Source organism: Dermacentor albipictus, chromosome 6 (genome assembly GCF_038994185.2).
Source record: "Dermacentor albipictus isolate Rhodes 1998 colony chromosome 6, USDA_Dalb.pri_finalv2, whole genome shotgun sequence".
Classification (NCBI taxonomy): domain Eukaryota; kingdom Metazoa; phylum Arthropoda; class Arachnida; order Ixodida; family Ixodidae; genus Dermacentor; species Dermacentor albipictus.
In genome coordinates, this window is record NC_091826.1 from 76,500,029 (window position 1) to 76,514,945 (window position 14,917).

At 49.2% G+C, this 14,917-nt stretch overlaps 1 protein-coding gene across 2 annotated transcripts in view; it reads left to right on the top strand.

The window, feature by feature from the left end:
* LOC139061212 (calcium-activated chloride channel regulator 1-like) overlaps window positions 1-14,917 on the top strand; it is a 266,208-nt gene that overhangs the window by 235,498 nt on the left and 15,793 nt on the right. The window contains exon 16 of one of the 2 annotated variants that reach the window (XM_070540869.1): window positions 13,741-14,016. The exons of the other annotated variant lie outside the window; for it this stretch is intronic. Within the exon in view, the coding sequence (XP_070396970.1) occupies window positions 13,741-14,016 (276 nt within the window). The remainder of the gene's footprint in view (window positions 1-13,740; window positions 14,017-14,917) is intronic. 2 annotated transcript variants of the gene reach the window in all.

Here is a 14,917-nt window from a genome sequence, read left to right on the forward strand (position 1 = left end):
TCTCGTCTCAAGCTCTTCGGCAGAAGAACATCTTCACCACTTGAGGTTGCTGTTTTCACGCCTTGCCAGTAAAGGAATTGTCATTACGCCGCCAAGAGTGAATTCGGTCAACCCGAACTCGAATTCCTCGGTCATATCGTCAACGCTAACGGCATTCGACCTCTGCCGTCCAAGATTCGCGTCATCCAAAACCTTCCCCGACTGACCACACTCACCAAGCTTCGCCAATTTCTCGGATTCGTCAATTTCTACCGCCGATTCATTCCCGTGTGCTCACGACTTATGGCTCCGCTAGACGCTCTCCTGGTAAACAAACGCAAACAAGTGCTTCAGTGGACTGAAGAGGCCACCGACGCTTTCACAAGAGTCAAGTCTGCCCTCGCCGACGCCACGCTGCTTAGACACCCAAAGCCAGACACACCCACTGCCATCATGACCGATGCTTCAAATACCACCGTTGGTGCCGTTCTGCACCAATTCATCGACAATGAGTGGCATCCACTCGATTTTTTCTCCAAGAAACTGAAGCCTGCGCAGTCCCTCTACAGTGTGTTCCGCCGTGAATTACTCACTGTTTACCTGGCTATCAAGCACTTTCGCCATTTCCTCGAAGGCCGGGCATTCACTGTCTCGACGGACCACAAGCCCCTTGTGCACGCAACGAATCGTTCGGCGTCCTGTCGCTCGCCCCGCGATATTCGACACCTTTCCTACATCTCCCAGTTTACAACAACGTTCCGCCAAATCAAGGGCACCGACAACGTTCCAGCCGACGTTCTGAGTCGTGTCAATATCGTTTCCACGTTGACATCGGAACCTTTCATCATCGAGGCCGACTTACTCGCCAGTCAACAGCGTGACGACACTGAACTTCGTACATTCCGGAATTCGTCAACGTCCCTGAAATTGGAAGACGTCGTTGTGACCCCAGGTGGTACGGCCGTCGTCTGCGACACTTCTAACGACACACCTAGACCATACATTCCGGCATCCCTCCGCAGGCGTCTATTCGAAACCGTGCACAACCTGTCGCACCCTGGCGTACGCGCGACACAGAAGCTTCTTTCCAGTCATTTCGTTTGGCCTCGGCTAAACGCACAAGTTCGCGATTGGGTTCACTGCATTTTGTCGTGTCAACGTTCGAAGATCCAGCGTCACCCCATTCCGCCTGCCAAGACTTTTCGTCCACCGGATGTTCGTTTTGACACCGTACACCTGGACCTCGTCGGCCCTCTCCCACCTTCGAAAGGTTACTGCTACATACTGACATGCATCGACCGCTATACACGGTGGCCAGAAGCTACACCTATATCTGGCATCTCAGCGCCCACTGTTGCAGCAGCTTTCGTGTCTACGTGGATCGCAAGGTTCGGCGGCCCATCCACAATAATCACAGATCGCGGTCGGCAGTTTGACTAAGCACTTTTCAACGAGCTACTCAAACTACTCGGAACGACACGTTTTCGCACAACTGCTTACCACCCGCAGTCCATTGGACTAGTTGAACGTTTTCACCGGCAACTCAAGGCCTCCCTTATGGCACATAAATCACCGGAGAAGTGGGTCCTGCATTTGCCCCTCGTCTCACTTGGCATCAGAGCCGCATTCAAGAGTGAACTAGGTTGCTCCTGTGCTGAGCTAGTTTACGGCTCTCACCTACGCCCTCCGTGCGATTTCTCTGTCGCCACCCCCCAAACGCCTATGCCATCACCTGCCCACTGTGTTGCCGAACTGCAATCTTTATTCAGCCAGATGCGCCCCGTGCCTACACGTTCACAAGAAGCAAGGCCCCCGTACGTTTCTCCCGCACTAAGCTCTGCTACCCACGTTTTCGCGCGTAACTGTGCCGTGCGGAAGCCTTTGCAACCACACTACTCCGGGCAATATTGTGTTCTGAAGCGTGGTCCTACGACGTTTGTTGTGAATGTCAACCGCCGATCAGACACAATTGCCCTGGCACGTCTCAAACCCGCCTACATCGAAGCACCCGCGCCATCAGCTCCACCAGTATGCGACGCGACCCTGCTGCATCCTTCGCCGCCGCCAGTGCACGTGACACCCAAGACCGACGCCAAGACACGCCGGGTCACGTGGACATTCCATCGTTCGTCGAACTTTCCTCCTCTCTAGGGGGGGGAGCCCTCTGTAGCGGCAGCTAAAGGACTTTAGCGGCAGCAGCATCGGCGTCGCACGAGAGTTGACGTAGACGCTCGCGTCTACACGAGGCACGAGCGGCTGGCACGCTCCGGCACTGGCTAGCGTTCCGAAGGACATTATTAAAAAGAATGCTACACTAAGCGATCGAGTGCTTGTTCTTCCTCTCCTGCGAGAGCCCGACTTTACCGGTCTACGAGGTCGCTCGTCACCACAAGCTAAAAGTGTGCCGATGCCGTAGCCACTAGGGTCAGTGCGGATTTCTGTAGGAGCGGAGGCGTCAAAATGGGCGAGAACAGGAGGTGCGGTGAGCAGCGTGATGAGCTGTGAGAAAGCAGACGCTTGTTCAGAGCTCCAACAGAAAGGAACGCCTTTCTTCAAGAGGTCAGTCACGGGACGGGCAACATAGGCGAAAGTTTGCACAAACCTGCGGAAGTACGAGCAAAGGCCAATAAAGCTGCGAACATCTTTGGCATAAGTTGGTACGGGGAAATTATGCACAGCATGAACTTTAGTGGGGTCGGGGCGAATGCCTGACGAATCGACGAGGTGTCCGAGCATGGTTATTTGGCGGTGACCGAAGTGGCACTTGGATGAGTTGAGCTGCAAGCCAGTGGTGCGAAAAACAGAAAGAACAGATGAACGTCTTTCAAGATGAGTCGCAAAAGTTGAAGAGAATACGATGACGTCATCCAAGTAGCACAAACAGATGGACCATTTCAAACCACGCAAGAGCATGTCTATCATCCGTTCAAAGGTCGCCAGGGCATTGCACAAGCCAAAAGGCATTACCCGGAACTGATATAGGCCATCTGGTGTGACGAATGCGGTCTTTTCACGGCCCATTTCATCTATGGCAATTTGCCAATATGCAGAGCCAAGGTCTATAGATGAAAAATATGCGGCACCGTGGAGACAATCCAGAGCATCGTCAATGCGGGAAAGTGGATATACAACTTTCTTGGTGATCGTGTTTAGATGACGATAGTCAACGCAGAATCGCCAGTTGTTATCTTTCTTTTTGACGAGAACAACAGGGGACACCCACGGAATGGAAGAGTGTTCAATAATATTGCCATGCATCTTGTCAACCTCGCTCTGGTTAACATGTCGCTCAGAAAGCGACACCCGGTATGTGCGTCGGCGAACAGGTGCTGCATCGCCGGTATTTATACGATGCTTCACGACCGTGGTTTGACACAAAGGGCGATCGTTCAGGTCAAAAATGTCGGAGTAGGACTCGAGGAGGCAACGGAGCTCTGCGGCTTGTTGGGTTGAGAGGTCTGGTGCAACCATCTTTGTAATGTCGTCGGTCGGGGCTGATGTAGAAGGCGCAGAATGAGCATTGGTCGAAGACGGCGCAGCAGATAGAGCGGAAATGTGGCACACGTGCGTCGGTGACAATGTGGCAAGACACATGCCTCGAGGAAGTACAGGTGGGCACTGTCCGAAATTTAGGAAGGGAACACATGTCTGATTGTCCACAACAGAAACGATGGTGTGCGGAAAGGAGACATTGTGAGAAAGCAGGGTTGAAGTCGCGGGACTAAGGGCGTAGTCTCCGCCAGGTACAGGTGGGCAGGCTAAGACAGGGATGCAGGTTGCTGCAAGAGATGGCAGGCGTATAAAATCCGCGGAACAAAGCTGAGTTGGAGCTTGAGCAGGAAGGTAAATGGGAACAGGTAGGTGTGGGTCAAGTTGTACAACGCCGGCGGAACAGTCAATCCGAGCAGAATGGGCGGCCAGAAAGTCGAGTCCGAGTATAACGAAAAATTATTAGTGGTTGTCAATGACTGCATAAAAGAAAAAAATGGCTGTGGCTTAGCTAAGGTTAAGCCCAGGATGCGAAGCATGCTAGCCTTTATTTTAGTTGTTGAACCACTGTTTAGCCTGGTGAACTGCTGTTGCTTGGCTATATTTGGTTCGGCTAGACGAAGAAACAACTCATGCGTTACTCTGCTTCGCCTTCAAGAGTGGAAAGCGAAAGCGTTCCCGTCGACCCGCCAAGGGGTGTAAGACAATGGGCTACGGCGCAGCGACTACGCGCCCCGCATTGGACGTGGTGAGCGTCGAGCAACGCAGCGTTCAGTGCGGCAAAGAAATGTGCGCTTGAGCAAGCGACGCACGCCTAAGCCTTAGAAACAGCTTGCTTCTACGGCAACACCGCATTCACTAGAGGCGCTTTTGAACCGCTTTGAAGCATCGTACTCGTGGCTCAGTGGTAGCGTCCCCGTCTCACACTCCGGAGACCCTGGTTCGATTCCCACCCAGCCCATCTTGCCAGAGTTGAGCCAAAGCCACCTAGAAACAAGTGCAGCTGCTTATATACCGCCGCGACGCCGCGAGCGACGGCGCGACTTGGAGAGCCGTTTCTCCTCTGTCGTGACGTCACGGTGTCACGTGGTCAGCCTTGAAGGCGACGGCGCGAGTTGGAGCCCCGTTTCTTCTTTGTCATGACGTCACGGTGTCACGTGGTATGGCATGGGGTCAAAGGTCATTGAGGGCGACACCGCCGCGCCTGAGGAGCTGGGTTGAGGTCTCGTAATATGCTTCGCATAAAAGGCGGTTGAGAGATTCCAAGAACGGAACCGTCAAATTTCGCGAGTGCTTCAGGTCTGTGGAGGCACTCCGATGGATAAGCTGCCGCGCTAAGGATATGTTCTATGTGACGAGTCATGCTGCCGGTGGTTGCCACTAGCAGTTCGGAGATGCGGCCATTGAGGCCGGCCGCGTTAGCGTGTTTTATTCTAGTGGCACTTTCACGCGGGACTAGCTATATTCTTAACACGGGACCGTCTCCTTAGAGTTGACACGCTGCCACAAGCCTCTACAAGTGTTTTATATTCGATGAACTGCTGTTCGTGGTATTGAACATTTTTATGTGTGACGTATTAGTGTTTACATCGGTTTTTGAGTTGTGCTTTTTTGTACAGCGCCTATCGGCTTAGCACTGATCTTTACCTAATGTTTGATACAAATAAGGTGAGGCCTTTCTACTTATTTATTGAGGTTGTGCCCATATCGCCAACAGGCGTTATAAACTGATACGGGGGGAGAAATTAGTTACACATGCATCATTAAGATGCAGTTCACATCACTTTAGCAGGTAATTCAACGTAACAGAAGTGCGCACAAGTCAAAATTAGATTTAGGTGAGAACCATTGAAAACAATTGTATATCAGTCAACAAACACAAAGTTACACTCCTAACAATGTAAATTATTCACGGTAAGCGGACAGTAGAGCTTATCAAATCAGCTAGTTAACCAAGTAAAAGAAATCATCATTAGAAGGAACCACTACATTCGAAGGATGCAACCGGTTCCACTTGCGATTCGTTGTCGAAAAGAACGAAATAATAAATAATTTCGTTTTATACGAGTATTCGCGTACTCTCAGCTTGAGGTCATCTCGCCATGTAGGTTCCCTCAGGTACTCGCCCCTGTGGATGCCAGCAACAGAGAGAATAAATATTTTAGAAAATTGTCAGGTGAACTGCACGATGACGATGGTCTAAACTATGTCATTTCAGAACCTATTTTACTCGTGTGGCACTAAAGTTTCTGTCGTATTGTACAGCGACAAAGCAAGTTGGCATATATTGCACCCTTTCCAATTTAGCGATGCTTCCATATTGGTAGCTCCCAAACTGCGCATGTGTACTCAAGGGCAGACGTCACGAATGTATAATAAAGTAGCCCCTTAGAAGTTCAAATAAACGTATCTGCAATTCGAAGAACAAACCTCAGTATCTGGCCTGCTTTAACTATTACGTAGTAAACATGACGCTGCCAATTGAAATTATGTGTATGCTCCTAGATATTTATACTGTGATAGCCTAGCTATTGCCATATCATTAATGTACAGCGACCGTCCGCCCCGTAGTTGCCCCAACAGTGCTCCAGAAATCAAGTTTGCCGCACCGTAGGAGTCATTGCCCCCTGCTCTTTCTTGCAGCAGAAGCGGCTGCCGTACTGGGGCGCCATCACTGCCCCTCGGCAATCCTGGATTTACTTTTGAATAAAGCCAGCTGATTCTCCGTTATGAAGCTCTCAAAACGTTTATTCCTTGCCTCCGCCAAAATGAGCTCCCAACAAGTGGTGACAAAAGACCTTTAAGTTTTTTTTTTTCGAACACTAGCCATGTACGACGCTGCTCCTATTCCTGCTGATACAAGTGGTGCCATGGTGACGTCTCCTGTCATCGCCGCAGTGCTTCAGCTTCCCAGTTTTTGGCCCAGGAATGCTCAAGCTTGGGTAATGTAAGAAGCAGCCCATTTTCGATCAACTCCTGCTCATTACTTCCCATCTATACAGTCGTCTATAGCAGGGCTCATCGCCGATGCAATAGACGACTGGCTAGCGGATACGCCTTCAGCCCAGCATACGACTACCTGAAACGCACGGTCCTGCACCGCCTCGAGTCACCGCAATATAGTAGGCTTCAACAGCTCCTCTCCGAGGAACACGGCGACCAACGACCGTCACAACTCCTGTACCGGTTGCGTCAGTTACTGAGGGAGCACTCCGCAAACGACAGCGGCTGTTTCCAACTTTGTGCTAGCGCTTCTAGCAACGCCCCTCACAGTTCCCACGCATGGTGTTGGCGAGTTCCGCCTAGACGAGTCTAGATCGGCTAGCTGAACTCACTGGCCACATAATAGATTTCAAGTCTTCTATCACCGCTGCGTGAGTCCCAGAGCCAGGAGATCGACTCACGCGCCTGGAAGAAACAGTCAACCGCATTACCAGCGCACGGGAGAAGCTGACAACGGGTGGCAATACTGGCAACCAACTTCAGCGCAACCATTCGCCTTCACAGTCTCGCAGCGCATCCCAGAGACTCGCCGCGGCAGTTGTGCTCGCATCACCATCGCTTTCGCGAACAAGCAATTCTCTGCATCTGGCCCTGTTCATGGACGCGAAGTGCACCAGCCATCGCTAACGGCGGCATGCGACATCGGCCCTCGCACAAGTCGCCTATTCTTCGTAGTCGGCCGCATCACCGGCACCCTCCTTCTTGTCGAAACCGGAGCCAAACTGTCTATCGTTCCCACCACAGCTGCAGATCGCCAACGCGGTTAAGTCTTGCACCCACGCTCCGCGCAGTGAGTAACACTGTGTTCGTGTCGTATGGATTCCAATAAAGAACACTAGACATCGAACTCTCGCGCTTGAACAGATGCGTGTTTGTGATCGCCGACGTCCGTGTTGCCTTACTGGGAACGGACTTCCTCAGCCATTTTAACCTAGATGTCAGTGTTCGCGATCGTCGCGTAAAGGAAAACGTCACATCCCTCGATTTGCTTAGTCTACAGTCCACCTCATCTCACATCTGCACATTTCCTCTGCTCTCAACGAAAGACAATATATTTGCTGGGTCCCCGCATCTCACGAAGCCCCGAAACGACGCGCTGCCCGCGAAACACAAGGTGACGCATCATATCACCACCACCGACCCACCTGTCGCCGCCCGGCCACGGAGGCTAGCGGGAAGGAGGTTGGAAGTCGCCTTTTGCGAGTTCGAACGCACACTTCAGCTCAGGGTTTTCCGTCCTTCCTCCAGCAGTCGGTCTTCCCCTCTCTATCACGCTTCGAAGCAGGACAGTGGTGATTAGCGGCCTTATGTTGAATACCGAGGCTCAAATTCCATCACTACTCCGAATCAATATCCCCTTCCCCACATACATGAACTCGGCTCTCATCTCGCAGGAGCCAAATTATAGATCAAGATCTATTTGATGATCTCGTAGCACCGCATTCCTGTCAAACCAAGTGACAATCTGAAGACAGCAATCACTATTTGATTTGGCCTATTTGACTTTTGCCGTATGCGTTAATATCAGAAGAATGCGGCGCAGACTTTCTGAAGGTTTACGGACGAGGTTACGCGTGGACTGCCGTTCATTTTTGTCTACCTTGACGACATTCTCTTTGCAAGTCGCACAGACGAACACTTCGCCTTCTATTTGAGCGACTGGATAAGCACGGCCTTGTCCTACAGCCCCAGAAATGCATTTTCGGAGTTGAAGCCCTGGATCTTCTCGACCATCGCATTTCACCCCAACGCCCAGTACGCCACTAAGAATCACCGGTGCACGCAATTGAGGACTTCCCCTTTCCAACCTCCTTCCAGAAGTTGCGCAAGTTTCTGACGCTCACAAATTTTCACAGGATCTTCATACCACACTGTGCGTAAGTTCTTCAAACACTTACAAACGTGCTCGGTCGCAACACCAAAAATATTATGCCTACCTTCCACTGGTCCTCGAAGCACGAACACTCCTTTCAGGACGCCAAGACGCGGTTGGCGACTGCAGTGTTGCTGATTCATCCCTTGCCCGACGCACCAGCTCCCATTATGATGGAAGCATCGACCAGGGCAGTGGGTGCAGTACTGCAGCAGCACGATGACACAGATTGCAGACCACTGGGCTTCTTCTCAAAGTGTCTCAAACATAAAAAAGCTCACTACAGCACCTTCGCGAGGGACATGTTGGCCATCTATTGCGCTGTCAAGGATCTCCGTTTTTTTTTCGAGAAGGCTGTAGCTTTTACGTTCTGACCGACCCCAGGCCGTTAGCCTATATTTTCAACAACAATAGTTGCTCGTGCTCTGCACATGAGTTTCGGCAGCTTTCTTCTATCTCCGAATTTGTTATCTTTATCGACCTTATCTATGGGACAGAAAATCAGGCAGCTCGCGCACTGTCACGGATCGGCGCTGTGCCTGCTGGCCCTGTGGATTTCCAAGCTCTAGCCTCCGCCGAGCTACACGACTCCGAGCTGCGCCAGTGAAGGGAAAAAGGTTTTTCACTCCAACTTGCGGAGGTGGCGCTTCCCTACACAACAACATTGGTCACTTGCGACACATCGCAAGGAGTTCCTCGCACGTTCGTGTCCCATCCGTTTCGGCGGTCAATATTCGAATCAATTCATATCTGGCCTGTGTGGCCAGGGATCAACAAAGTTATTTGAAGCTGGGCAAGAAGATGCCAGGCCTGCCAAGCCATGAAAGTGACCCGGTACACGCGTTCAGTGGTGCAGCTGTTTCGACCACCAGAGAGCCGATAAGATCATGTGCACTTAGACTTGGTTGGGCCTCTTCCGCCCTGCCAAGGTTTCAGGTGCTTCCTCACGTTTGTTAACCGGTACTCAAGGTGACCTGAGGCGACGCCTCTTCAAGAAAAGGTGGCGGAAGCATTTCTTGGTAAGCGATTGTGTCGGCACGGTCATTCGTTTCGTGTGGCTACTGGCAGAGGCCGACAATTCCAAAGCTCCCTATTTTCTGCCCTGGCAAGACTGCTGGGCACGCACATTCATAACATCATGGCTCACAACCCAGAGAGCAACGGCATGGTCGAGCGTCTCCACCAACAACTGAAGGCGTCATTGACCGCCATGCTCGACAGACAGCAGTGGGTGGAATGAGAACTTTGGCATCGGAGCCAGCAGTCGAAGAAGTGGAGGACAAAGTGACTTGAACCGCGAGCGGTTGCTCGAGGCTCGGCTGGGTGCTCTTGGGCGTGGCCGGCCAGGACTGGGGCCTGCTGGTGGGGACTGAGGGACTGCGTCGTTCCCGCAGTGGAAAGGCTACCTCGAGTACTATTAGGGCTGCTAACAACCAAGGATGATGATGCTCTATGGGTCAGCAATCCGCAACCCGCGTTCCAACCCAGTCCTTCGCCCCCCAGCAAGGCACTCCGGCAGCTGCCGCACAGCACATAGGCACGATACATTCCTGGCAGCCTGCGTTTAGTTTCCCGACGATGGACACAACCTCGCACGTTTTCTGCGGTGCGACTCTATCTAGCTACCATTGACTCCATCCTATGAATTCCCCTTTCGTGTGGTTTCGCGTTCAGAGAAGGCCTTGAAGTTGACGTTCGCGTCATGAAAGAGAGAGTGTCGTGCTACCCCATAAAACCGGCCTATCTTGAACATAATTATCTCTTCATTCATTCCACCATTCACACCTAAGCCTCCGGCATTCTAAGGGGGTGGGGAAGGGAGCTCTTGTAGCGACCGTCCTTCTCTTCTTTGTCCCCGCCGCGCGGGTCATTGCCACTTGCTCGGTCTTCAATCCAGTTTGCCTCGGCGTGACGGTTATTGTCCCTGCTCTTTCTTGCAAGCGACGCGGCTGCCACACTGGGGCACTACCACTGCAACTCGGCGAACCTATTTTTACTTTTGAATAAAGCCAGTCGTCCGTTCTCAAGCTGTCAAAACTTGTATTCCTTGCCTCCGCTAAACCTATCTCCCAACAAATGATTTAACGATTCGGAGGAGCTTGCGTTTATCAAATAAATTCCATGAAAGCTGCTTTCTTCATGTTGAATTGCGTGCAAAACCGCAGGAACCAATAATTACTTTTGTTATTATTTCTTTGCATTGGAATTTGGTCCTTGGAATTAGTGAATTTCCGATACACTGCGCAGTCATGCGCAAGAAGCGCAATTTACGATTCGATAACTTGTGTGATATCATTATTGTATAATAGGAACACCCATGATCTGAAAACACAGCATGTATTTCTACGTATATACACACATCCAGACCGCCTTTAGACTACTTTAAAGCGACAAACCTATCATTACTGTATGTATATATTGAATAGGTTCCAGATGTCCTATCTATTTTCATTTGTGTGGCGAGGGGCGTAATTTTTACGAAAGAGTATCCGTATGATGAACGTTGGCAACTTGGAGACATTAACCCTTACCATGCCGTGTTACACATGCAATGCACAGCTAAGCTTTTTTCAAACTGAATATTACCTTGAGAAAACTCAGATACTTGCTCGGAATATGTGCCGTACCTGGTAATGAAATGCATTACGACGTGGTACTGGAAATAAATTTTGGGTTGTATGCTCTTGAACAATGTATTGTTGCAGCTCGACATGTAGGAGGAACACAGCCCGCAAATGAACTGGTTATTCTTGCACTCTAGAATTGAAATCAGCACTCGTATGTCTCCGGCATTTCTAAGCCCATTGTTTCTACCGTCAGTATCTACAGCTCGCTCATAGACTGTTTCGGCCGCTAGACATGTGTGCATATCAGTAAAGCGATGACACTCAGAGAACCCAGTTTATACGACTTGTTATTAGCAATAACGATTGGTTTATAATTTATCTATTCAAATTACAACGTATATAGGCTCAATTATAACAATGTAAGTAGCAAGCGTTGATGCTAGGTTCTATCCAAGTCTTCATCATGCCTAAAATAGATGGCATCAGTTTCAAAGTTATTATAAAGGTTAACGTGACCAGATAAGGAGCAAGATTGCTAATGGCGCTCTACAAGAAAGCTCCTTACTTAATCACTGTTGACAAGGGTGAATGTCAATTACCGAGTGAAACAAGTTAATGGTATGAGAATATATGAGAAGTGTAATTTTTTTGCATAGCAAACATGTTAAGAAAATGTGGAGATCAACAAAATGGGAGTCATTATTCACTGTTTGCACAACTTCAATGACGTTTTCTCCTTTCCAGTAGTCTCGTCACTGTAGACAATTAACAGTGACAACTTGCTCAGACTTGCCGATCCTATATGTTTAGCACTCAATCAACAGCTTTCAGTTGATCTCGTCCCCGCCTACGAAAGCAGACAGATTCCTTTTTTTATAATTAAGAATGTCTTCTACCGAGGATATAATCAACAGCATATGCAGTGTTGTGGTGATTGGTTAGAAAAAGTCCTGGGTAACAGTTTCTTTGGTAAATGCGAAAAGCATGCGGTGTTCAACATTTGTACAAAGCCGGCCTCCGGGGTACCATCACCTGTTGGATTTATTGTGTTGACAGTATGACCCAATTTATCATTTATAACTTGCAAAAATGGTGAGAGCTTCGAGTAAGATCACCTTTAGGTGCGATCTAACGCAAGCAGTGCGGGTGGCAGTCAAATAGGCCGCCGCAGCCGCTTAATATTAGTACCATTTGTCTAGGCTATGTCGCTGCACTGGAAGACCAGGAAGTGAATTTGTACTTGTTTTCCTGCGTTTTGAGAACCGTGTCTTTTTCGTTGGTCTTCTTTTTTTCTAGCTTCCGAACAGAAATGACATATAATCGCTTTGCGGAATCAGCTTGGTGGAATGAAAGCACACTCTTGTTTTACTTCAGGAGAAAACGTCAGCGTCAACTCCGCGGCACGTAGGGGCCTTGTGGGGCCGAGAAGCAGCGAGATGGGTTGTGCAATGTGGCAGCACACAAATGGCTGTCCGGTGCAAGCATTATTCAGTACACTACACGCAGTGGGACGACAAGCGCAATGCCAGGATTGTCTGCTTAACTCTGTGAAAATAAATGTAAATTGTGTCACGTGCTTTATGCTGTCCTTCTTTAAAAACAAAGCCTATATAAGCGAGAACGCTTCCCTTTTCTTATTTGGTATGTTTGTGCCTCTTTCGAGTGGAGATCCGCAGGTAGTGCAGTCTAAATCCATCTCATCAGTAGGTGCAGTCGGAATGTGTTGGCCGACCCCAAAGATAGCGAGCGAAACATTGTAAGCAGCCGCACGCTCCTCTTACTCCCGTCACATGAGACGTGACGCGATAGAGTGCCGTGCGCAATTACTCCGCCCCACTCTGAACCCCAACTCGCTCAAGCAGACATGTCTTCGATAGATGTGAACCACTAGGGGATGAGTTGACTTTTTTTCTGACAACAAATAAACCGGCTAAACTTAAACAGATATCAGCGTGCGTGAGGGGTGGTCATGAAAGAAAAATGCCCGCCTCAATTCCAGGTACCGTCACTTACAGGTACCGTCACCCCACCAGACGTTAAACAGCGTTGCGCAAGCACCACCACCACCACAGGCGTCGTGCGTCACGCGGGCACGCGCATGCGCGGAAGTGCAGCGTACATCATCATTCTTCTAGGCCATCCGCCAATCGCAACTGCCTTATTGAACAAAATTTTTGTTTAAAGGCAAATAGCGTCGGAAAATGCGTAAAGTACGACTTATGCACAAGCTGCAGACACTGTAGCTTCGCGTTGTTATATGAATATACGAGAAAACAATGCTGTTACCCATGAGCTGAAATACAATGCCCTTTTGGAGCTGCCGTTTGAGGTCCATCGTCATTCGTCTTTATTTTTGCAGTTATTGGACAAAATGAATTTCTCGAAATATAATGTGTCATAAAAGTCGTAGGACTTGTACACAACCTGCGGACATGACACCATCAGATTCGAATATACGAGAAAATAACATGGTTTTGTTACGTGAAAACACCAACAAAAACCCTTTTTGAGTTTGAGGTTTTTTGTCGTTAGCACGCCACGAAAACTTTCGAGCAACTGGAGAATAGCAGTTACGCCGCAAAAAGAAGCACAATGGATGCTAGTCATTGCCTGCATCTGTGTGACCTGAGTATTTGTGGCGGTGTGCGCTGGGGGGGGGGGGGTAGAGGGTAGGGGGGTAACGTATGCATTGCAGAAGCGATCAGCTTAGCAGACGCTATTTGAACTGGTTGTTTCTGGAGATAATGCAGTTGCTAGGTTGTAAGTACTATGTTACTACCACTACGCTATGTGGACAATACAGTAACACTGTGGCTATGTTGCTTCCAGAGGGAACGGTGCGGGTAAACCTCAGCTACTTCGAACCGCGCCCAACAAAGTACCCACCAGCCCACTACCTTTTGGATGACGTTGAGCCCACGCCCCCATTCCAAAGGGTCATAGCTTGCGGTTCATTCAAGGTCACCAGTAACCTGCACGAGGCTGATGTTCCTCCTGGTAGAATCATCGCCTTTCACAGTACCATTGGGCACGTTGAGAAGGACAGAACGCCTGTCATCACTCTTATATGGATTTGGCCTGGGGCTCACATGACAAATGGAAAAGGTGCGTAATGTCTGTGAACGCAATTCACGAACACACGGAGACGTGGCTTCAGAATACTCAGCAGGAAGGTTAGTGCTGGTCACAGAAGCAACATGAATTTTCGCTTCCTTTTTTTTTTCTTTTGCGCGTAACTAGCGTCGAGGACACTGAGTTTGTGACGAGTGTCGCGAATAATGCAAGCCGATATATTGCCGAATATTTTAAACACGTTAATTGCTAGTGAGCGAAGTGTCGCCTTGCTTTCTTATTTAGTGTTCACAATGGTGCCCTGCTGGAAAATGAACACAAGAAATGCCTATGAACAACGCACACGTAGTTGACTTTCTTGTATTGCATTTACTAATATTATGCTGTAGGCATCAAAAATGTATTTCATTTGTTTGGAAGTCTCGGTTTTAGTTGTGCTCAGCATAGGAAGAGAGCACCCTGGCATCGATTTGATGATTCTGAAGATGTTTTCGTAACCAATATTCTGTTCTTCCATACACATATTACCTTCATTGTCAACGATGACAATCGTATGCTGGGTATTCAAGCCGCAATTACTCTGTGGCACCATCTTCATTAAAACTTTTACTCTATTAATTGCTCGCACGCCAAAAACTTGAATATGCATGCTCGGTGTGTGATCCGGTCTTTAGTCTATCATTCAAACTTTGTAATTGGTGCAAAATCTAAGCGCAAGATTCGTACTTCACAACTACTCTTGTCTGTCTAGTGTGTCTACCATTAAAACTAGTTTGAACCTGTCTCTTCTTCCCTTACGAAAGAAGGTGTCTCGGTTAGCACTCTGTAACAAAAAATATCATTGCCATATTAAAGAAGTCCTTACATATGAGCCAGAGTACATTTCATCCCGTAGAGCTCACCTTCATAAAGTAGGCGTCTCGTTTTCTCGGAC